The following is a 23,546-nucleotide window of genomic DNA, read 5'->3' as shown; positions in this document are numbered from 1 at the left end:
GAAGGAATTCAGAAAGGCAGTTGAAATCATTATTCTTCAGGAAGGTCAGTGGCTGACTGGAAAGCTACGGAGACAGGTCTGATAGTCTGGGAATGAAACTGCTGAGCGAGGAGAGCGAGAGGGGCAGCGTAGCTATGGGGTGCTGCTAACGTGGGAGAACACCTCCTTGGCTGTACCTCGCCCGTCAGTCCCATCGATAACGCTGCCTAAAGAAAGCCCCTTTTCTGTCTACTCCTGCTGGCTGTCCAGAGACAGCAAGTGTATTCCCTTCCCCAGAACTCTTCCTCTGAGGCCTCAGACCCTTGTATGCGTTTTTCAGTTCATTAAACTGTAAGATTAGAAGTCCAAAGTTTTCAAATTACAAGCAGTGTATTATAGATGGCTGGACTTGGGGTTTATGGTCTGTATTCATCCAACTTAGTGTTTAAGAACACTGATGATGAACATTTGATTGTATTTTTAAAAACTGTTTTTGCCTGTGCTGAGATGCTTTCAGCTGCTTATAGTTGAGCTTATCAGCCCTTGTTAGCTGCCAGCTGTGAAAAATCACATACCATAATGTGCATCTTTTTAAAGCCTAGAAAATATTCATGAAAAGCAGCTGGAAACCTCAGCTTATCTGACTTGTGCTAACTTCCCCCTACATGCAGGCCTTTGCCAGAATCTCTAGGGCATTGCTATCAGGTGAGAATGTGATGAACAAATCACATTCAAACTATGAAAGACCACCTGGAAATCGACCTGTAAACGTGCCAAAGCCTCTGAGAGAACTCCAAGGTGAATACATTTTTCTGGATTCTTTTTCTGTTTTGTCCTATGGAGAGGATATAATTATAGTTTATAACATATCTTAGCATCTTGCCATAATTTATACCGCAAGAATGATTTACACCATCTGGGGTCTGAAGCACGTTAAAAGTGATCTAAGGACTCCCCTTAATTGCAGTGAGCTATGAGTCAAGCCCTTGAACTCTGTTAGGGCAAGCTTCACCAAATGCAGTCTTCTAAGCATTTTTTATTGAAATGCAAGCAAGTTTTGACTCTGCAGGAGGCAAGCTGTGTTGATGTTTAGTTGATTTACTCAGTGACACGTATAGAAAAAGCGTAGGGAAGAAGGCCAAGATGTGCAAGCTGCTGGAGAGTTTTCCATCTTGAAAAGTGCTTAAAGTCAGGCAGGGAGTACATTTTTGTTTTTTACTTAAGTGTGGACATGTTCCAACTCCTCTGCAGGATGAGTTGTACTAGTTTACTCTGCCGAATCCTTGTGAAGGCACTTCTTTGTTATTACAGTGCCTTGATGTGTGTATTTATAAATGACCTGGACCAAGAGAATCAGCCACTTGGCAGCATTGTGCTTTAGCTCAAAGTGAAACTAGTATAGGAAGGATGAAGGGGCAGGACTTTCACTTCTGTGCCTGTGTGTTACTCAGAACAGTACATGCCAGGAATTTAATGGTTTTACCTTGAAGTTCAGGCCTTCCTTCAGCTGTCTAGGCATTGTGAGGAAATACTAGATGTATGTAACAGTTTGGGGAGTTGGGGACTTTTGGTGCTATACATGAGTTCCCCAGTTGATCTTCTGAGACAGTCACAGAGTGGAGAAAGTCTTGAGCAGCTTACACTATCAACAGCCAGGAGAGATGGGCGCAGCTTGGTAAGACACTACTCTATAGAGAGAGGACTTTTACAGGACCACACAGCAGGCCACTAATAGTATTTTCTGAGTCTCAATGTACTGGTCAGCTGCTGGACTCAACTGCTTCCAAACACTGTCTTTTTTGCTGGGTGAAATCTCCTCCTCTCTTTCCCAAAACCTTAGAGTCTGCAGTACGAGTTGGCATGTTCTGCTGAAGCCCCTCAGCCTGGCTCCTCCCTCTCTTTTATCTTTATAACAGCGTTGAACGCCTGTGAGCATTCAGTGTTCCAGCAGTTTCATTGTGCCTGTTCATCGAGTTGCTTCTGCTAATACCCAGTCAGACAAACGGAACTAGGAGAGGCTGAAGGAATTGCTGTAGGTGAGATACTGCCTTCAATCACTGCTGTTCTTCTTGTAGATGATGAGGATCAAAGCCTGTGTGCAACAGGCTCTCTCCTTCCTAGCCGATGGTCGTTCACCATTTCCACTGCTGTTCTAATACTGATGCCTTCCTTCAGTGCTGCGTACAGAAGACTGGTTGAGGAGTAATGTTGTCTTGTTTCTTTACGTTTTGAAAGACTGAAAACCTCTTAGCAAAGTAACTTTTTAAATCCTTAGTTTGTTTCGTTGTAAAGCCAGCATGAGAAAACTTTGTAGTACCTCCTCAGGTAGATGGTGAATGGATATTGCACTGGTTAATTTCAGCAGTATCTAAGGAACTCTTTACTGGGAGGCACTAAACCCCTCTGCCCTCCCATTATTCTCTAACTGATTCCATTTGTCCTTAAATGACTCTACTACTGAATTAGAGCTAGGGAAGTGTATTAGCCTTTGCAAAAACTCTTTTTTGCACATATTTACGCTCTATTTGTTCTTTTAGAGAGTCAGCAGCCAGTATGCTAACAGCTCTTCCTTTTCAAGGTGATGCAAGCAATCTATTACCAGGTCTCATTAGCTTTTTTTTTTGAAGGAGGCCACTTGAAATAAAGATCCTTTTGTAGTATGTATCAAATTGTAAGGAAAAAGTTTCAGTAATTTACAGGTTAAATCTACCAGGAAAAACGCAGTTTCTCACTGGCTCAACCTGAAGAGCACCACTGCTTTTCCTTTATGTGCCCTGGTGGGTAATTCAGCTGTTCAGTTCGTGTGCTGCTCTGGCAACAGCTAAGAGTAGCTACCACCTTGTCTGTGTTCTACAGTTACTTTTTAGAAAATGTGGGCTGATCCATAACTGAAATATCAGTCCTTTCCTTTGATCCTTTCACAAGCTTCAAAATATTCCCATTTTGAAGTATTTTTACAACAACAAAATTTAACCCAGAAAGAATCTTTTGTGTAAATTTTATTCACCTCTCTTATTAGGTGAAAAATGTAGAGAAAATGAGTGAGGGAAACTACTGAGCTGTAATGTCAAGTGTTTTCACAGCAGTGCAGGTTTGGGGAAAATTTCATAAAAGTTGATGAGGTAACATTAACTGAAGCCAGTGTTTTCTGAGCATCAGTCAGAAGCAAGTAATACCATATGTAGGATTTTTTTTTTTGCCTACATAGTCTCCTAAATGGTAAGTTGTCTTGGGCATTTTTAATACTTTTTTTTTGTTTCTGGGGTAATGGCATCCTGAACCTTGTTTGACACTATGATGACAAATACAATAAAAAATACTGCAGCAGCTTGAGACTTAATATAACCTGGCATTGATTGTTTTTCATAGCTCTGTTGCTGTTTTACAATGACAAATGTACAATTATTTCAAGCCACGCAGAAATGTTGCAGGGTTTGAAATGGAAAAAGTTACTAAAACGTGCTGGTTTTCACCCTCCTTCCCCCTACCCCTTTTTCCTTGTTCAGTTAGGGGTAGGAGGTTGAGACAGAAGAGGGCTTCGGAAACCACTTCTGATGTCTCTTGATGCAGATGAAACACTTTTGTTTCAGATCATTTTGGTGCAAATGAAACAAAGACCTTTGCTTTCTGCAACCCAAACGGAAAGTGAAATTAAGGGTTTGCTTTTAAGCCCCCCAAATGAGAACCTCCTGGAGGAGGAGGTTGTTTTATTAGTGCCTCAACTGGCTACTAAAATTTCTTTAACAGCACCTTCCCCTTTCTCAGAGCATGAGGGCCCAGTCCTCAGGAGCAGTCCAGCTGCTTCCCTTCCTTTCCCCGACCCCAGGGCATGTGCCCCTCGTACCACGGGTACCTGCAGCTGCCTCTCCAGAGCCTGCACACTGATTGTGGCTCGCCTCTCCTTCCCGCAGAGCTGACTGCAAGAGAAACAGTGCAACAACCAGTGGATAAATCCACTTCATAGCTTTGTCACATCCTTTTTGCTGTAGTGAGGTGTTCACCAGAATCTTTTTCTTTAGTATTTGTTATGGCTGGTCTCAGAAGTGACTGTTTTCACCTGGAGACCTTTGTTTGAATTGGGACTCTTCAGAATGTGGTGCAGAAAATCCAGGACATACTGATTTTAACTCAGCAATGAAGAACTGTAAAACCAGCTTTAACTACTTGCCTTTCATCTCTAGCAGGAAGTTTCCTTTAGACAGTAGATATTTCTGCTCCAATGGACCAAGGTCTTCACTTCATGTTCTGTGTGATTACAACTATGCTGCTCCTGAGAGAATCAAGCCAGACAGGTGAGAAAAATGATCCGAAAATGCTGGCTGAGCCAAATCTCATTTTGTTCTTCTTTATGGAGTATTAATTTTTTTAGTCTTAAACTGCTAGTGCTTACAGGATTTTGTCTTAATCTAAGAATTTGCTTTTGAATTGGTTATTAAGGTATCACCAGGGCCTACCTTGTTGTTATAGCTTGTGATTGTGACTTTATCATGTTCTGAGTGCTGTTACAAAGTGTCTTTGCTGCTATAGTTCTAAATCAGATGAGGAGATGAAAAAGCCTAGGAAAAGGGTTGTTAGGTGTCCATGAACACCATTATTGTGGTTAAAGCTGCATTCTTTTGAGTCTGTGGTCCCTTGAATTGCAGCAAGATAATGCTGATTAACTTGTTCTCCTGTGAGTAATGTTTTCCACGTTACTTGTTTAGCCCCTCTGCTCGTGGCATGTTTTGGTAAGAACAGATTTAGCACAATGAAGTTGTCAGCTCCGTGAGTCCCCTGACTTTTTGTAGACAAAGGGTGACACTACATTCCCTCTGAAGTTCCTCAGGCACAGGAGCAGGAGCGTGCCAGGGACTTCTGCACAGTGATCAGCTGGTTAGATCCCGCTCGCTCTCAGCGTGAGGAGCTGGGGAACTTGCTTTTACAACAGAACAAGAAATGCTATTGTTTCACTCTTATTGTGGCTTTTTGGTGTTCTATGCCTGGAGTCCAGGCTCAGGCTAAGGAGTAACTGGACCTTCCAAAATTACTGGGAGATAAAAATTGACTCACCTCCTGTCTCCCCAGAGCTGGTAACTGCGTAGCTACAGTAGCAGCAGTTCACCCCAGCTTAGATACTTCAGCCATTTGCTTCAGTGACAATGGTCAGATTCTCTCATACTGAGAGTTCTCTCATCCTGAAGGTCCCAGTGTGCTCCAGAACTGTAATCTGCCTGACCCATCGCCTCTTCTTTTAGTGCAGCTGTGTCTCCTGGTCACAAGCTGGAAGAGGGGAAGTGCTGGCGGAGGGCACTAAGACACAAGGGTACTAGCCTGGAGAGGGAGGATGGGGCAGAAAATGGGGGTGAGGTGCCCAGTTCTTAACAGTGCTGCAAGCTTTTCCCCAAGAAGTTAAGCAGGGAGCCATCTGCCTTTAGAAGGCCGGGCATGCGCAGAGTTGAAGGGGTAAGGACAAGGCTGATTTTTTGCAACCACAGTAATTTCCTGCAGCCACTGGCCTGTGGGGAACAAGAGTGTGGAGGGATGAGCCTCGTCTTTGTCTTATGTCTTTGTAGACTCTCACAAAGGATTCTCACAATGACGACTTGGCTTCTGAGAAGTGTCATTGCAATGAACTTCGAGTTAGTGCTGCAACTTGATTACTTATGGTCCTTTCAGGAGTTCTTACAATGGGGCTTTGAACAGCTGCATCTAGTGCCGCTGTGGGGGAGCTGGAGCCCTCAGTACAGGCTGTTTTCTTCCAAGAAACCCTAGCAGGTCTTCAAAAAGGAGCCTCAAAAAGCTTTTACTGGCTTTAATGAGTTTCTAAAGGGAGACAAGAGAACTCCTTTGTGAAGATTTCCAGCTCCCATGGAGAACTGTAGTGGAGAGGGAAAAAACAGGTTTTGTTTTACAATAATGTAGAGTTCAGCACAAGGCCAGAAAATGCAAAACCAAATAATGAATAATACATAATGAATGAATATGTTGTTATATTTAATGAAAAACTCACAGCTTTTGCTTGAAAGAATGAAAACACCCTAAATTTTTTGTTTTATCTTGAGGGATTTTTGGCTTTTGCACTGTGAACTCTTTGATTCCAAGGAGCAATGCTGTGCACATTCTAGAAAAAACATCCCGGGCAATTAATGAGTCATATATTGACACAATTGTGGTTTTAATTCTGCATCTCGATCATTGTCGTTTAGTTCTCTTGCAGCTGGGGTGGGATTGAGGTATTCTGAGTATTATGAAAAGGGAAGCTGTGGATCAAATAATTTAGAGCAGAGAGTAGAACCCAGAAGCATGACTAACCTCAATAATAGTACTTTTATGGGTGGATCTTGGTGTTTTTTACCAGAGGGAACTATCATTACCTTGGTTTTACAAATGAGAAACAGGCACAGGAGGGAGAAGTAGTACAGAAAAGGTCAATAGCGGATTTGACAATTTGGCATTGGGTGTTCACTCCAGTGCTGTCTACGAGGTTGTACCGGCTCTCATCACACTTAAACTCTGTCGATTTTCTGTATTCCTCTTACTCTCTGTTCCTTGATGGGATACAGACAACAGGCAGCACAAGGCAGGCTTCCTGGTCCCTCTTTCTTTAGTGCTGTTGCTGTTGGTTCCTGGTTTTGGTCATGGCCCTTTGGGAGGTGTTAATTTTCACAGGAATGAAAAGTCAGGGTGCTTATAGTTTGGGGCGAGACAGAGTAGGACGTGGTGGAGAACTACCCCAGTGGTTGCAACCCCTTTGGCTGCTTTGACAGTAGGACCCTGTCATTAGTAAGGGAGGGGAAGCAGAAGAAAATCTTGTGCCTTGAAACTTGATGGTGATGAACTTCTGGTTGTTTACAGGGCTTTTCCCTAGGAGTATAGACAAGGTTTTGCAGGAGTCAGGGGGAAATCTTAGTTGTGTGAAGTAGCAGGAGAGCTGGCTTTTCACCTTGTCGGGGAGGACAACGAGGAAATAAGGCAATGGATTCTGCAGAATCCCTTCCTCAGTGTGTGAGTGACAGCCAGAATCCTTAAGGAACCCTCTGCAGCCTCAGTCTGGCTGTCTCCGTTTCTGCTTCCGCGTGTTTCACACTCACACTGCGCTGGGAACGAGGAAACACGCTTGGCAGGACTGCTGCAGGCAGCTGCCCTGGGAGCTTGTGAGTCAGGGGTAATCGTTCTGGTTGTTTAAGTGCAATATGAAGTGGGGGTACGAAACCTCACTTTTAAGGAGCTCTAATATAAGCCTTGCCAGAAGGTGATGTTGTTGTTGTTGTATTTTTTCAGGAACTACAAGGAATGATGATGCTGTGAGTAAGGTAAGTTTAAGTTGACTGGTGCAGAGCTACCAAAGAAGGCATATGTGCAAAAGGTCTTATGTTTTAAATTCAGAAGTAGATGGGATCATGCGTGTGCAATGCTTTTAATCTGTGAAGAGTTATTATTTTAAATATGCTTTTCGTGGCTAGTGATGGCCATATCTAAGTCTGTCTGTGTGTCTATGCTTTTTTTTTTTTAACTCAGTCTTTTGTCCAGAATTCAAAATTCAGTCATGGCTCAGGGAAGAATCTGCCTATAGCCTTGACTTCATGGCTTACAGAATTTAAACCTCAGAATTATTGCATCACTTATGATCTTTATAAACTTCTTAATATCAAAGAAAATTCAGACACGTATAAACACGCAGAGATACCTTTATTAGTTCTTAAGATGTGTGTTTTACTTCTAAAAGCTTGCATTTAACATAAAAAGGGTCTGTGTGGGACATAATTCCTCAGGCTTTAGAAGAAAGATGACAAATGCCATCTTTAAAATCTAACTTGCTAGAACACGGATATATTCACATTATGCAGGACAGTATTTGTCCTAAGGACTTTCCAATCAACAATAATGGGAGAGTTGGTTACGGTAGCATTGGGAAATGAAATTACTTGTTACCCTGCATTAGGTAACTGCTGATCACAGCTTCAAAGACAACGCTCATCCCTCAAATCCTTCCATTGCAAAGAGAGAATCGAAGCGAGATCGTTTGGCTCCTGGAAGAACTGGAGCTTCTTTTGCAGATCTTGTACTGCATGCATGTATAAATATATAAATACACACACACACATGCTCTCTCACTCTGTCTAGAAACATCACTGTTCTAATTTTAGAATAAAAGAATACATCTAAGACCAACAAATCTTACAGAATTAGGCAGCTTTACTGACAAAAGCTTGATTTGTTCCGAAGTAGTACTAATCAGAAATCATCTCGAGCTGTGTGACTCGGTAAGGGTGGATGTACTCTTGAATTCCATGGTCCCTGCAGAACTGAATCCGTGTTTCCTCTCCTCCTCCTCTCAGGTGTCCTACTGTTCTGTGTCTCCTGGAATTGCTCTCTAATGAGACCTTAATTGGCTGCTAACTGTTTTGTCTGCAACATGAATCGATTTCTTTGGAAGACTATGTATCTGAAGAATTGTGACAACATTTAAAGTGATTTTTATTCGGACAAAGTATGCTGACAACAGGCAGTAAAGTGAAATGCTTGTGATTTACTAATTACTGTTAGGGAACAACAGTGGTGAGATTGCTGCAGCTTACAGCGGCAGATTTATAGCTGGTTGAATGCATGCACACATCTCCCCTGACACCCACCCCACGTTCTAGTGTAAGCCCTAGCTAAGCGGGGCCATGTCTGGGGCTTTGAAATCCATTATTTCTTCTTCATTTTTTGATTTGCAGGGCACTGACTCAAGGGGACCAGAAGAGTCTCTTCCAACCTTGACTGTCACAACAATCCTGGTAAGGCAGTGACACAACACTGGCTGGGAGGTAGCTGGAATTACACTTTGCCTTTTTTTTCCCACCTATATATTTGCAGGTGGTTTTGGGGGCTGTCTGTGACACTGATATCCCTGTTCAGCACAGACAGTGTTTCTGGAGCACTGGCTTGGTGGTGTAGAGGTGCAAGCTGTTTATAGTTTGCAGTGGGAGGATTTGAGGGCTATCAAAGTCAGCCCACAAAATGGACTGGGCATACACTTCTATAAACGACTACCAGGCCTCTTCACTCTGTTTAGCTACATCTAAGGATTGTCATGTTCCCTATATGCTGTTTCTGTCCTGCAGTGGAAATATGTAAAGAGCACACATGTGCAGGGATTAAAAACAGGCCATAAAAAAAAAAAAAAAAAAAAAAAGAAAATGCATTGCCACATGCACCAGACAAGCAGGACTATTCAGAAGAAGCTGCAGCAGTAAATTTTCTGATTCTGATGTCAAGTCCTGCACCAGCACGTGACCCTCGTCTGATGCTTTGATGGGCCATATGAAATGTATTTGGGCTTTTAGACTGAGAGGAGATTAGCACTTACTTCTGTGGTACCTGTGGTACCTGTTGCAGAACGCGGCTGCCCTGCTGTAGTCTGTGACGAGTGGTGGCACGTGACTCTGGTGAATGTCTTTCAAGTTTGGAAATGTTGTCCCCCTGATAACATGGACAGAAGTCTTTGGGGAGGGTTTGCCAAAGAAATGGCTTAACTCACACTCAGTTGCGCTGCGGACTGAGGGAGCGTGTAATTGTGTATTTTCCCCTCGATATGCAGGAAGATCCTTATGTCATGGTGAGAAGTGCAGAACTGGAGGGATACTGCATCGATCTGCTGAAAGCACTCGCCGCAATGCTCCGCTTCAGCTACAAGGTGAAGGTGGTGGGCGACGGGCAGTACGGCGCTGTCGCTCCCAGCGGGAACTGGACAGGGATGATTGGCGAAATTTTGAGACAGGTAATTTTCAATTTATATTTTCAACAAACTGCAGCTCTAGAAGGAAGGAGCAGTGCGAGTGGCTCTTGGAGCTCATTAGAATTTGCTCAGGGACTGAGCCACTTGGAGTCATCCTGCCTATTGGGTAGAACTAACGAATAGCAAGGCTTGTAGTTGGTTTTGGCTTACAAATATGGAAGCTAAGGAACAAGGAGACAGTGGCCATAGCAGGAAATCATTGTTACACCAAGGCACTCCTGGTGCAGTGCTTGTCTTGTCTCAGAGGCTACCCAGTGTTTCTTTTAGTCTGAGAGACTGTACAGACATCTTAGCTCACTAACGAAACAGAGATAATGGCATTAAGGAAAACTTACCCTGAACTTAACCACTAGGTGAAATAGTCTCTCTCAGAATGTAATCCCTTGGACTCTGCAAGGAGGTGCTCGAATGCAGATCTTGCCCCATGCTGAGCCATTCCCTATGGCTAGTGTTCTGTCATCTGTTGGCAACATTTGAATTAAGCCCTCTCTGCTCCTCTGAACGCAGTACTGTGTCCAGCTGTCAGTCGTGTAGATGCTGCAGCCAGGAACAGAAAGGAACGTGCCTTCTGGTTTTGGTAAACAAACCCAGCGTGGTTCAGGGCGCACAGCCTCGGCTAGTGCGTGTCATGCGGTAGTTGGAAACCAGCACCCCAGTATGAACTGTGCAAAATGGAAAATGGTGCTGTTTCTTGGAGCTCAGAGTCTAGCTCCATAGCTGGCTGTTGACACAGAGAAGTGATTTGCTGTGTAGGTATCTGCCCACTCCGGCTGAAGCGCTCTATTTGAGTGACGGAGCTCCTCGGGAAGGTTGGATAGTTGATGATTTTTTATCTCTGCCTTATAGGAAGCAGACATTGCAGTGGCTCCTCTGACAGTCACGTCAGCGAGGGAAGAAGTGGTCTCCTTCACCACACCATTCCTGCAGACTGGGATTGGAATCTTGCTTCGAAAAGACACGGTCTCTCAGGAGATGTCTTTCTTCCACTTCCTGGCTCCTTTCAGTAAGGAGACCTGGACTGGCCTTTTATTTGCTTACATGCTGACGTGCTTCTGCCTCTTTCTTGTTGCCAGGTATAAATTAATTTGTTTCACAGATTTTGTTCAAGTGCTTTCTCAGCTGTGAAGAGATCTTGGTTTTAAAGAAATTACCAGGGTGCATTTTGCCTTGAAGAACCTTCTGTGAAGGTCCAGAACCAGGGCTAATAAAGCTTAAATCATGTCAGATTAAGACAGGATTAAGGGCAGGTTCTCCCCACGAAGAGCGCTGTATCTCTTGACGTGGATTACCTAGGGTTGCTAAAAGGACTGTGTGTTTGTACTTCAGCTCCTTTCTCACTTTTGTCAAGTTTGTTTTGAACTTTGACCATGTTCCTACGTGCAGGTCTCTCTCCTGGTGTATTTTTATGCACTGTATCCTGCACTGACTTGTGGAAGAGATCCTCTCTGCCACCACTCCAGCCCCTTCCTGAGAGATTCAGCTTTCTCCCCCTCTCTTGATTAGGCTGCACTAATGCTCTGTGCAGCTGCAGTCTTGAACAGAAGCTCTGTTGCTGCTTTTTGAGTTTGATGCACAATCTTTATAGGTAAGGGTTTGCTCCAAGGAGCAGCCTTCAGTCCGATATTACAGGGCAGAGCCAATATTGCTGCTCAGGTGTGCCCGGGAGACTAGATTGTGCAGTGGCTCAGGAAGAAAGTGTCTGGCAAACCTGTGACAGGACCCCCGAGCCATCACTGTTGCAAACTACTTGTGGCGTTGAGCAGGAGTACTTTTCTCTGCACTGGTCAAACTGGAACTTGGGTGAAGGAGGAGCTACCCTTTCCAGGCTATCTGCACCGCTGCAGTCACACTGCAGGATTATTTATATTTTTTTCCCTCTGAATATCTGGTTTTATCCTGTCATTTTCCCACAGGCTGAGCCCCTGTGAATGGAACGAGCCAAAGAACGAAGAGAACCACTTTACCTTCTTAAATAGCCTCTGGTTTGGAGCAGGAGCGCTTGCCCTGCAAGGTGAGCTGGGAGGACTGCCCCAGAGCAGCTCTGCGAGCTGGAGGTTCTAAGCTGATTGTGTATCCAGCTCTCGTCAGTCCGTAGTGCTGGCGTGCTATCCTGTTGGGGGAAAAGGTGTCCCAATAGGGACACTTGGCAGCACTAAAACTCCCAGTTTGGGGAGTTTTGATTACAGACTCGCTGGAATTGCACGGATGGCTGGCGTTAGCAGAGGGATGTGTATTTTCTGATGTAGCAATTGCTCTGGGGAATGTCAAGCTAACCACTGCACTGGTGCTTTGCAGAGTGGAGTTTTTGTCGTTACTCTTGGCCACTGACGTTGCCCCTGCAGGCAGCACTGCTGCAGGTCAAACCAGCCATAGCGGGTCTGTGCAGGCTCCCGCGTTCCATTCCGTGGCTGCAGGGCAAGTTCTGCAGTTTGGCCTTTATTTAAAGGGAAGTCTTCCACTGAGGCTCACAGCTCTAGAGTTCTTGGGCTCTCTCTCACCATATGTCCCCTCCCACATGTTTTATTGGCTCCTCTGGTCGTGCAGGTGTCACCCCTCGGCCCAAGGCGCTCTCTGTGCGGGTCATCGCTGCAGTCTGGTGGCTGTTCACCATCACCTTGCTGGCTGCCTACATCGCCAACTTCACCGCGCTGCTGAGCTCTGGCAGCGAGCAGCTCCCAATCCAGACTTTTGAAGATCTTGTGAAGCAAAGAAAGCTTGAGTTCGGGACACTGGACGGCTCCTCTACTTTCTACTTCTTCAAGGTGCAGAGAATCTCATTGTGCACATACACACGTGCCGTAGAACTGCTAAGCTGGGGCCAAGTTGACCAGTTCATGCTATAGGTCCTTATAGCACCCTCATCGCTGCAGACTCCATCAGGTTTCCTGTAGTATTTCAAATAACGCAATTGGCAACTGTTGTTTTGTGCATCTCTTCCGCCTTTTCTCAGATAGAAAAGCATGCAGAGAACTGTATTTTCATAGTGTGTTCTCTTTTAAGAAAGCAATGCTACTCTTCAGGGGTTATCCTTGTGTACCTTGAACACGAGGACTGACGTAGGTAATTTCTGGATACGTTAACTGGATGTCTGCAAAGGTGGTTTTTTGTTGGGGGTGGGTGGGAAATATTTAGTCATTAAATCACAGAATCGTTTAGGTTGGAAAAGACCTTTAAGATCATTGAGTCCAATCATAAACCTAACACTGCCAAGTCCACCACTAACCCACGTCCCTAAGTGCCACATCTACACATCTTTAAACACCTCCTGGGATGGTGACTCCACCCCTTCCCTGCGCAGCCTGTTCCAGTGCCTGACAACCCTTTCGCTGAAGGGATTTTGTGGTTGTGCCCCAAGTGCAGGACCTGGCACTGAGCCTTGTTGAGCCTCACATGACTGGCCTGGGCCTGTGGCTCCAGCCTGCTCAGACCCCTCTGCAGAGTCTCCTGCCCTCGAGCAGGGCAACACCCGCCCCCCTTGGTGTCATCTGTGACGCTTCTATCCCCATAACACTGTGTGTTAGAGAGGAAATCTGCATTCACCGTGTGCTGCTGTTCAGCAGAGAGGGCTCAAAGGGCAAAGGTTTAAGTACTCTTTACTCTCCAAATTGTTTTGCAACCATTGCACACATACGCAGATTTTTTCGGATGACTGTTTTACACTTCAGTTTGACACCTGGGTTTTTGGGCTGCAGAACTCCAAGAATCCTACCCACCAGATGATCTACGAATATATGGACAAGAGACGAGACCGTGTTTTAGTCAAAACCTACCAGGAAGCCGTTCAGCGTGTGATGGAATCCAACTATGCCTTCATCGGTGAATCCATCTCTCAGGACCTTGCAGCTGCCAGGCACTGCAATTTGATCAGGGCCCCTGAAGTTATCGGAGCCAGAGGATTTGGCATTGCCACTACCCAGGGTTAGTCACTGCACCACGTCTGTCCCGTTCTCCACGTGGATTTCATGGGTCTGAAGTAGCAGATTGAGAGAGCAAAAAGCGTGTCAGAGCCGAGTCCTGAAGCTTGCACATGCTTTCTGCATTAACACTAATAACCCAGCATGAACTAATTGGTAACTCTGCTACGCAGTGTCTTCATTCTGTAGATGAATTCTCACTAGTGCTCACTGACTCTTACTTTGAACTGTAATAAGCAAAAAATTCCAACTCTCAGGGGTGTCATTAGTTCCTGTGGGGTTTTTTTGCTTTGCCTTGATTCCAGTAGTGCTGCACTCCTCACGTAGTTAGCAGGGCGGGTGCTGTGATCTCTCGTGGACCATGACTGCTTCTATTTCTCCAAGTACCTTCGCTCTGTCGTTGTTCTGCAAGTATCACCGTGCCCCTGCGACAGGACAGGATCGGTTCTGGTCCAAGCAAACCGCTTGGCTCAGTCTGTTGCCCTGTTTGCAGAACTACCATCTGCCAGGGGGGAAGCAGCCCCTAGCTAATAACCCTGCCTGGTAGCGTAGCAGTGGGGGGCTTAAAAATGTTCTGGTGGCTGGGCTCTCTCCCATCTCTTCTCTCTCTTTCATGCTACTGCTGCCAGTGTCCCTGTGGACCAAGAAGCTCTCCATCGCCGTCCTCAAGCTGCGGGAATCGGGTGATCTCGACTACCTGCGCAACAAGTGGTGGGAGAGCAGCTGCCTTCACAAAAGCAGAGACCGCTGGAGTCCCCTGCAGCCGCAGGCTCTGGGTGGGCTCTTTCTGACGCTGGCGATTGGCCTGGCCCTGGGCGTGATCGTGGCCGTGCTGGAGCTCTCCAACAAGAGCAGGCGTGCTGCCGGGCACGTGAAGGTGGGTGACGGTGGCGTGTCCCTTCCCTCCAGCACGCACAGGCGAGGCACCGCTGCTGCATTTCCATGCTGATCCTCTTTTTCTAAGGAAAGCGACGTGAGGGTGTGGGGGGGAGAGAGGTATTTACTCTTTAAAGCACTGAAATTTCATAGCTTGGGCTGTGTGATAGATCTGTAACCTGAACAGAGTAGTAATAATACAATAACCCCCCACCCCTCCCCAAATATGAAGTAGAAACAGTCACTGTAATTCTGAGGCAGCCAACCTGCATTCCGATATGCTGAGTGTGGACAGAGGACAGTAAATCATCAATAACAAGTTTATTCTCAAGTATGGCTGTTCTTAAGTCATTTGACAAGCAGGAAAACACATATAAATGAAACTGCACCAGAATCTGAGTGTGCACGACGTGTTCGTGTGCCCCATCCATCCCGGCGGATGGGCTGAGCACCCTTCACAGGTGGGTCCCACCACACACAACAACTCACCCCCTTGTTTCCTCCCCTTTTGTTTTTCAGAAATCCTGTTGCTCCGTTTTCACAGAAGAAATGTGCACTCGTCTACGTATAAAAGAAAATACAAGACAAAGCCAGGAGACTTCAGGGAGGGCTAATGCTTAAGAATTTTTTGCTTAAGGAATGGGCATGTATTAGGTTTATACCATACATATTTCATAGGAATTACATCAATGTAGAAAGATGTTTTTCTGCAAGTCTAGAGGGTTAGTTTTCTAATTACAAACACACACAGAGAGCACTTAGAATTGGCGGTGGAGCTGGATACAGAAGAAAATTAAGTGGCTTGGAAGAATTTAAATTGATAAGGGATAGAGTGTACTCTTAAAGATAGGGAGGTTAACAACTTGGTAAAATAAAGTTGAGATGGCTAAGATGGTGGATCCATATTTAGTTTAGAAGTTTACTGTGTAAGTACATGAACGCCTGTAGGAGTAAGTGACCTGGGGTAGGTTAATAAGAAGCCTCTGCTTACTAATTACAGAACGAGGTACAATCTTGAAAAATTAAAGCTCTCATCTGCCTGTTCTAATCAGGAACAACTGCTGCTTACACAGGACAGTTACAAATAGGCTGTACGCTTCCCCTCTTCTAAGCAGAAGATGCTGGTCACTGTGAAGGTCATTTCTGAATCAGAAACGACAGGACTGTTGCATAAACCCCAAAAAGTGCAGGACTTGACTTAACGCTGCAGTGGCCTAAAACCCAAGAAAGGGACCCCACCCAATTAGGGAACTACGAGACTTAAGAACTGCGAGACACGGGCTTGTCCTTTCTCATTTCCCACTGCGGGGTGAGTTTCACTGTTTAGCCACAGAGGAGGTTTTGTCCGAGTTAACCTGATCAAGAAGTATTTAGGAAGAAGATTGACAGCTGAAATCCAACAGTTCCAGAGCACGAAGTCTGGTAATCAGGCAATTAAAACAAAGTACAGGTTCACTGGGCAAGGGTGAGGCAGTGAGTGATGGGCAGTTTGCATTGTTCTCTTGCTCTCAGAGAAGAATCTTTGAAATTCATGGGGAACAGTTATCTCAGTTGTGTATTAAACAGTTTCCTAATAAAGCTGTTTCTCATTTCAGAGCTGGAACGACTGATGCAAACACGTGTTGGTTTGCAAAGTCGTGGTTAAATTGCTCCATTTATGTACTGCACATCTGATGGAGGGGGGGGAAAAAGCAAATTCAGTTACTTGGAAATGGCTTTAACTGCACTGCATGAACAAAGAGGCCAGTTCTTACCAGTCCCAGCATTAAATAACTGAAGGCAACAGAAACTTAACGTGCCTGCGACAGGAAAATAGCCGGGTGCTCCTGAATAAAGCGCTACACGTCCACTTGGAGGGGAACTTAGTGAGACTCAACTTCCAGCTGCTGCAAAGAGGTTCAGTACAGCTGCAGAATTCCCCTCCCACCCGAGCGTTAGCGAGGACAAACAGGGAAAGCTCCAGGAGTCGGGAGTCCTTCCGCCTGTTGGCAAACTCGCGCCGTCCCGGTGCCTGCTGCGCGCTCGGGTCACACCAGCTCCCTGGGAAATACAGCTGGAGCAAGGTTTGTTAGGTTAGAAGGTGGATCAGTCCTTCAGTCACATTAACTGCAAAGAGCGTGAAACATTTTGGGTAAGTTTAAAAGCTGACATGAAAATGCAATGTCAGATTCACTTAGCACTTTAAAAACTATTTGGTATGTGCCATGTCACTGCTGGCAGAGTAGGCAGAGATGTATAAAAAAAGGTTTCATTGACATTTAAATATATTTCTATATGAATGTCTCACAGAACAAAAAAATAAAGTCTTTTCATCACAAATACTGCAGCATTAAAATAAACACTTACCAAAATAAACAATGAGTGATATACATATATATATTTGAGTGTGTATACTATAGAGTGAATCATATTGTTGCTTTTTAAGTCACAAAAGCACAATATAAATACGGAATTTCCTGTGAACTCTTTTCCCTGTTGTAATAAAAATACATTCTTTACAGTTAAAGTAAAACTAGTGCAAGTCCATTCTGCTGCTCCTGTTCCCCCAGCTGACCAGATCCGTATCATTTACATGGCACTTCATACTTAAAAATGACACTGAAAATTTTCCCTCCGAGACGATCCGCAAGCCAGGAGTTTTTGATAACGGCGAGCTTGAGGCTCTCGCACTTCAGAGCCGCGTAGTAATTGGTGTGGATGGCGCGGCCCATGCCCTCGATGATCACCAGGTCTGTCTTCCGCTCCCTGACCAGCACGGCCAAGCCCTTGTCCAGACGGCTGGAACGAGAGGTCTGGGTTAGAGACGGCCGTGCTCGTACGCGCCCCCAGGGGAAGAGCCTGCTCGGGGGGCTTCGTCGGTCACAGAAAACGAGGGGGGTACGGAATTAGTGATGCCAGTAAACAGGAACACGTCAAATCAAAGTGAGATTGCAACGCAGTTTTAAAAGCTTCATTAAGTGCATGCAGAATTGGGATTTCACAGAAAACACCGGTAAGTTCAGTCTCCAGTAGAGTCATTAAAAATGAACTGGTTAACGACATGAAATGCTTCTTACAGTCAAGTGGATTTCGTGGTCGCATGCAGGATTTTACACCCTCCATAACTGCGCTGCTCGAGGAAGTGACAGCGCGTCACTGCTGAACGCAAGCACGGGGACAAAGATCTTCAGCCTAGTGAGGCCTGATCAATATCACGCTTAGTCTGTAAATCCAGACTAAGCAACGCCAAGTGGTTGTGTGAAAGCGACTCCTCTCGGCAAAGGGGGCTGAGCCGCTCCAGAGCCAGCTCGGAGCATCCTGCTGCTGCCGAGACGAATAACAACGCGGTGCTTTGCCAACGTACCTGAGATCCAGACACGGAGAGCTCGAACCCGTCTGAACCAAGAGCAACTTCTCTTCCCTCAGTGCGGATCTTTAGTTAGAAAAAAAGGCAAAAAGGTTAAACAGCTGCCGCCACAGGGTTGTGCAGCTCTACAATGAGTATCTAACTTCTCTTGGCAAAGGTTTTTTTCCTGCTGGGCCTTCACCAAGAAATGTCATTTCCTTGAGCAAAAGGGTGATTTAGTCAGCTAAACCCTCTACTGGGGACACTCTATATGTGAAATATGTGTAGTTTCCTCTATTCTTTTTAACGTAGAAAATTGATGTTTTTAGTAGCTTCAGTGCTTATCAGGGAAGTCACAAGAAATACAATTATGGATGTTCAAGAAAGATCAGATTTCTAAATTTTTCACCTTAATGAAAGTAAAAGATCTGCCTTAGCTCACTTCCAGATTGCAGACTTCAGAGAAACACAGTTAAATACGAACTATGTAACAAGGAACTTTTTCCCTCTCTGTGCTGTGCGACAGACAACGCAGAGCGGTCACACACTTACTGGATGACGGGATCCATCGCCGCGATCCGCTCAGTCACGATCAGGGACTCGCTGTAGGTGACGTCATTCAGGGCAGGGCCAGAGTTACAAGCCAGTATAACCTGGGGTCAAGGTGTCAGAAGAGTTCACCGATTACCGCAGCCCACTGACGGGGTTAGAGCTGCTTGCTCGTTTAAAATCACCCTTGTCTGACTTGTTTTACAACAGAGGAAATGCAAAGACAAAGGCTGGAGGCCCATCCTCGTTTTCCCTCCGTTAAGCAGTTATTTCAGGTCTTTTGCCCTTACAGACCCTCGTGCAGCAGCCTTGGCTCTGGCAGAGGCTCACTTTGCTTTGCCACCTTTCACAACCTGCTTCAAGTTACTCTTGGGAGTTGCAGGGATTTGGATTATTCCCAATTTAGATGTTAGGAGCCCGTCTGGTAAAGTACTGCTGGTAGGTAGCTAACGAACCTTTCACCAATTACCAAAGCTCCGCTACAAAGTGAATTAAACAATGAAAAGCACTTACCTCTGTCCCTCTAGAAAGGAGCTCTCTGACAAAAGGAAAGACTCCTAAAATTATGTCTATTCCACTGTTATCTGCGAAAATTAAGGCACATTTATGAGGGGGACCCTCCTGTAAGAGAAAACCAACGTATTCAGGACTGAGTTCAGAATTCGTTTCAGTGAATAGTTCGTGTCATGTAGAACTACTGGCTTTAAGACCCCACATTTCACACCCTTAAACAACTGGCGAGTTTGGTTCTCTGGCAGCAGCATAACTCATCAGAACATCACCTACCCTCGACCTCAGGAGAAATCGGGTTCCCTAACACTGTCTTTGCCCAGTTCTTTAAAACAGCCTTTCGTGACTTCGCTTTGGTTGAGCGGGGGCTTTCCAGCTCCATTAACAAACCCTGCGCAGGGCAGGGGCCCGGCTCCAGCAGGAACGCGCTGCGGGGGCTCCGCGTGGGCGCTGGGGCCCTGAGGCCGGGGGGGGCCTGGCGGGGGCCGGCGCTTGGCTCCGCCGCGCAGCCGGAGAGCGCCCAGCCCCTGAGAGGGGAGCAGCGGCTGGGCAGCTGCCGGCGAGAACGCGCTGGGGTTCAGGGTGAACCTACCTTCGCGGCTGTTTTAAGCTAGCAAGCTGTAGGGTGAACAGGATTCCCTTCTGCCAGGAAAGGGCAGGATGGGCTGCTGGGGGCAGTGACATCCTAAAATGAAAAGATATTTCCTATTCTCCATTAACCTTTTAATTTGTTCTAAATCTGATGTTATGAAACTCAGTTCACTCCAGTTCATACTAGCAGAGGAACTTTTACAGTGAACAATGCTTAATTCCTAATAAAAAATTGTCAGGACAGTGCTTGAAGTTCCTTAATTATCACTGTTATACAAGATTAGCTGATACTTTTGTTTTAAGATGTAATACGCAATGATTTGCAATAGCCTGCTCACACCAAACCCCTTGCCTATCATTTCCAACATAGAGATTTACACAAAGAAACAAAAGCTTTTCAATTAGCCTTAATTAAATAGTAATAGAGATCACACGGGGCAGAAACAGCTTTGCTAATTGGTAAGTTAATTACTTTCAGCGAGCTCCCAAATTAAAGTCTTTTTTAGGTTGGCTACTCAGATGGAGGAACAATCCACACATTACGTTTGGACCCGAGTTTTCAAAATTATGGGTCTAGTTGTATAGAAATAAGTGCCCTTATAAAGAAGGGACACAATATGGTCACTTTGGAACAGCTCTGAGAGCGGCTGGGTTCCAAATGCTGCAGTTTCTGAAGGAATTCAGCTGAGAAACTTGGTAAGTAATGAAGTGTCAGACTAATTGCTTTTATTCCTTTCTTTATGGTAAGGCTGCTGAATTACCAGTACTGTGTTACCAGGATTTGTTTTGAGTTGTCAGAACAGAGTTCTGTTCAATCTGCTAAAAAACCTGGGATTAGTAAAGTGGTTTTATGATTAATGAATTTAATTACTAAATGGTTAGTAACAATCGCGGAGTCGTACCTTCAGTCGCTCTAGCCACTGACTGTAGGAATCTTCTAACCAGGGACGTTCTGTGTCACAGACAAAATCATGTCAGCATTTCTTTCAGGCAAACAGTAATTCTGTACATTATGAAAAGCAGGAGGCGTCTCTTTACAGGTGCTTAAGCATTAAAGCATTTGAGCTCAGGTTGTGATTGTTAAACGTGTAGATTCAAAGAGTTCCTGAGCTCTTAATTACAGGAATAGCTCAATTACAGCAATCCTGAAATGGGGTTTTCGTACTAAAGCATTGGAGTCATGCAAGGTGGCTACTGTAACGACCCATCCTGGGATGGATGGTGGTGTATCTCCTTGACAGGGTTAGAACACCGACGAAAAATAGTGCGGGCAAGATATTGGGAATATCTGTGCAGCTAAGGCTTCTGTTCAAGGAGAGGGGTTTTCATATTTCGGTTCCTTTGAACACAAACGGTAACAGGGACACCCCACCACAACTCCATAGCCTGTATTTCAGACAACCCTAGCAAGTACGAGTGACTTCTTGTCATCTGGGCGGCAGCACTGCCACGATACACACGCTCGCGCTCTCCTCCGCTCTCATACTAACACAATATCCAGTTCCAACCACCACCACAGATCTCCCTATACCTTGTAGTTTTGACTTGGCTTCTTCAAATCCAAACTGTGGCTCAGATTCCAGAACACTGTATCAGAAGAGAAATAAAGGGTACGCAGTTAAGCGACTTCATCTCACGTAAATACAACTCAAACATTTCTTTAGCAGGTGGTCAGCAATGTTACTGCATTGGTTACAATGGGGAGTGTGGGTAGGTCCAGTGGCTGAGAACTGGTACTTTGTGCTCGTGTTAAAAACAAAAGGCTCAGATGTACGTTAAATTAGAGTTCTTACGCTAAAAGAAAAAAGCTTCAGCAATATATCAATGTTTCCAGGCACCAGACTAGAGGCAAAAAAGACACCTTTTGGTCTGCAAAAAAGACACCTTTTGGTCTGCAGACCACTATAAACGTAGTTGTGATCTAAAATATCTGCCTGGTAAAACTGTGCTTTACAAAGTCTAATTTGAAGACTGGTCTACAAAAGTTCTTTAAAGTTGTACCTGCGCGGGGAAAAAAAGGAATTAAAATAACCAGATACAGGTTTTAAAAGCTACTGCTAGTGGCTATATGGATAGTAAAGCAGCCCCAAAGATGCAGGTGGTGAGGAGGATTTATGTAACGAGGTGGCTCGAGTCTACACTGCCAGTTAAAATATTACACCACATGGGCAGTGCTTGCCAGGCAGGTCTCCTGAAGTTCCTTAAATCTAGTACTAAGTGACATTTAACTTGGTCTCTATCTCTTAGTTCCTTCCTTAAGGAGAATGAGAGCGACACTAACACCAGTGGCGAGTAGATTAACTGCTCCAACTGGCGTCAGCTCAAGTTTCTGGTTGTGGGCAACATCGGAAGTAACACAAGACTAAGAACGCCCATGTAGCCCTAAATCACCTTAATTTTAATGGACTTTTCTTGATTTAATCAGAGGGAAAACTCCTCAAAGATGCAGAAAGGGAAAGGAAGTGCTGAATGTCAGCTGTACAGTCCTCTCTCATGCTCTTGGACCTGTATTATCAGTCCCACAAAAAAAAAGCGCTCTAGAACTGAAAAATCAAAAATATTTCAAGACTGTTGGCATTAATATGCTTAAACGAATTCCTGGCTGCTGACAGGACATAAGGAAAAAAGTTCTCCAAATAGTAACAGAAATGTATGGTGATCAAAAAGAATTAGTATTTAGTCATCAAAAGAGACTACCCACCCTAGCGTACAGCCCGCTGACTATACACTGTGACTATACACTGTGACAGCAGGACAGCTGGAGGGTGCAGGGAAATAGTGTATTTTCTGTCCTAGGAAGGCAGTACCACATGGTAACAGTGCTACAAGAGGCAGCCAGGCTGGACTAGTAAATGCTCCATCACTTAATTCAAACATTCTGCCAGATCTGAAGGGTGGAAATGGAAACTCTCCCGCACCACAACAATGCTCATAAAGAAACAACCAACATTTGAGTAAGGCGAAATACAAACTACAATTAAAGTTAGATTGGTGCACTTTATTATTTTTTTTTTAAAAAAAAAAAGAACAATTGGATATTCTGTATCTTAAAAGGGTGCTTTTAAAATATTTAACACCTACTCTGAGACTGCTTTTGCTCCCCAGTCAAAGACATTCCCCGCAAGAAGTCCTTTCACCAGAGCAAACTGCCTCTCCTCCCAGCCTAATGAATCCAAAGATTCGATTACGCTTTGAAAACATTTTAAGGCTATGCCATTTTCTTTCTGCTTTACCTGTAAGAAAGACATGAAACATTGGATTTATAGACAAAAATTTCTTACCCATCACTGGTTGTCTCAGTCCCAAGACCACGTTCAAGCATTCTCCTCTACGTTCATGGCCTCTAATGGACCAACAAGTTACTGTTATCAGCATGATTAGTATCAACAAGAAAAAAGTTTCCTGGGATTCTAATAAAAAGCTTCACTAGTGCTAGGACATGATCTGTAGCCCAAGAATTGCTTTTCTTAATAAGCCAGAGGTGCAACAGATCTTGAGCAGATTGGGAAAAGGGAGAACAGACACACAAAAACCCTTTAGTAGTAACACAATCCATCAAACCCGGGTAATTACCATCAGAAGGCTTACCACTAGCAGTCTTACAAAAACTGGAAATTTTTTTTGATTTTTGGCATCAAGAGTTTCATCATCCCAGATGCTTAGAAGCTCTTGAATTTTTTTCTGTGCTTCTACCTCCAGTGAGATCAGTGTTACATAGCTAGTTATCTTAAAAAATTTAAAAACAATACTGGGTACCATCTTTACATCAAGATCTTTTCTTGGCAGTATCTCGTCTGAATTACCAAAAAGCAAACATAAGTAAAAGACACCTCACGTATTTTTTACCTCTTTCTTAGAGTGAATGTAACATCTGACAATACAGCTAGGGAGAACCTTCTGCGTATTTTGCAGAAATACATCAACAGTCAGAAAAAAGCCTCTAACCAGCCGCTGGCACTGTTACTGTTTACATGTCCACACAGACAAGCGGTGAGGATCAGACCTACTGAAAGTTATTTTTTGAGAAATACTGACTTCACAT

The 23,546-nt window shown here is 44.7% G+C and overlaps 2 protein-coding genes across 8 annotated transcripts in view; one reads left to right on the top strand and one right to left on the bottom strand.

The window, feature by feature from the left end:
* The first annotated feature begins 1,896 nt into the window (after positions 1 to 1,896).
* Positions 1,897 to 15,576, top strand: LOC141933582 (putative glutamate receptor). Of its 5 annotated transcripts, none has more exons than XM_074848360.1 (11): positions 1,897 to 2,015; positions 4,164 to 4,271; positions 7,240 to 7,271; positions 8,679 to 8,738; positions 9,542 to 9,721; positions 10,586 to 10,812; positions 11,653 to 11,750; positions 12,284 to 12,501; positions 13,432 to 13,657; positions 14,283 to 14,530; positions 15,049 to 15,576. In XM_074848360.1, exons 2-11 carry the CDS (start codon positions 4,199 to 4,201, stop codon positions 15,148 to 15,150), a joined length of 1,464 nt encoding a protein of 487 aa, XP_074704461.1. In that variant the 5' UTR covers positions 1,897 to 2,015; positions 4,164 to 4,198; the 3' UTR covers positions 15,151 to 15,576. The 5 variants fall into 5 exon arrangements, with proteins under 5 accessions (XP_074704461.1, XP_074704462.1, XP_074704463.1 ...); XM_074848361.1 differs by having other exon boundaries at positions 1,910 to 2,015; positions 4,161 to 4,271; XM_074848362.1 differs by having other exon boundaries at positions 1,927 to 2,011.
* Positions 14,836 to 23,546, bottom strand: part of PANK4 (pantothenate kinase 4 (inactive)) — a 26,509-nt gene continuing 17,798 nt past the window's right edge. Inside the window, exons 13-19 of one of the 3 annotated variants that reach the window (XM_074848355.1) lie at positions 22,586 to 22,737; positions 21,036 to 21,091; positions 20,407 to 20,456; positions 18,917 to 19,024; positions 18,407 to 18,507; positions 17,873 to 17,941; positions 14,836 to 17,307 (exon numbers count right to left, since the gene is read on the bottom strand). In XM_074848355.1, coding sequence (XP_074704456.1) covers positions 17,094 to 17,307; positions 17,873 to 17,941; positions 18,407 to 18,507; positions 18,917 to 19,024; positions 20,407 to 20,456; positions 21,036 to 21,091; positions 22,586 to 22,737 — 750 coding nt within the window. In that variant the 3' untranslated portion in view covers positions 14,836 to 17,093. Of the gene's footprint in view, positions 17,308 to 17,872; positions 17,942 to 18,406; positions 18,508 to 18,914; positions 19,025 to 19,505; positions 19,599 to 20,406; positions 20,457 to 21,035; positions 21,092 to 22,585; positions 22,738 to 23,546 lie in introns of those variants that run through there. The other 2 variants (XM_074848357.1, XM_074848356.1) reach the window with 2 other exon arrangements.

Source organism: Strix aluco, chromosome 22 (assembly GCF_031877795.1).
Source record: "Strix aluco isolate bStrAlu1 chromosome 22, bStrAlu1.hap1, whole genome shotgun sequence".
In the NCBI taxonomy this organism is placed as follows: Eukaryota; Metazoa; Chordata; class Aves; order Strigiformes; family Strigidae; genus Strix; species Strix aluco.
Note: the sequence above shows the minus strand (reverse complement) of the source record. Positions and strands in the feature narration are given on the sequence as shown.

Excerpts from the sequence above, each read along its gene's own strand:
- LOC141933582 (XM_074848360.1), top strand. The coding sequence starts at position 4,199 with ATGGACCAAGGTCTTCACTTCATGTTCTGTGTGATTACAACTATGCTG. Across the intron at positions 4,272-7,239 it reads GAGAGAATCAAGCCAGACAG|GAACTACAAGGAATGATGAT; the intron begins GTGAGAAAAATG and ends GTATTTTTTCAG. Across the intron at positions 14,531-15,048 it reads GTGCTGCCGGGCACGTGAAG|AAATCCTGTTGCTCCGTTTT; the intron begins GTGGGTGACGGT and ends TTTGTTTTTCAG.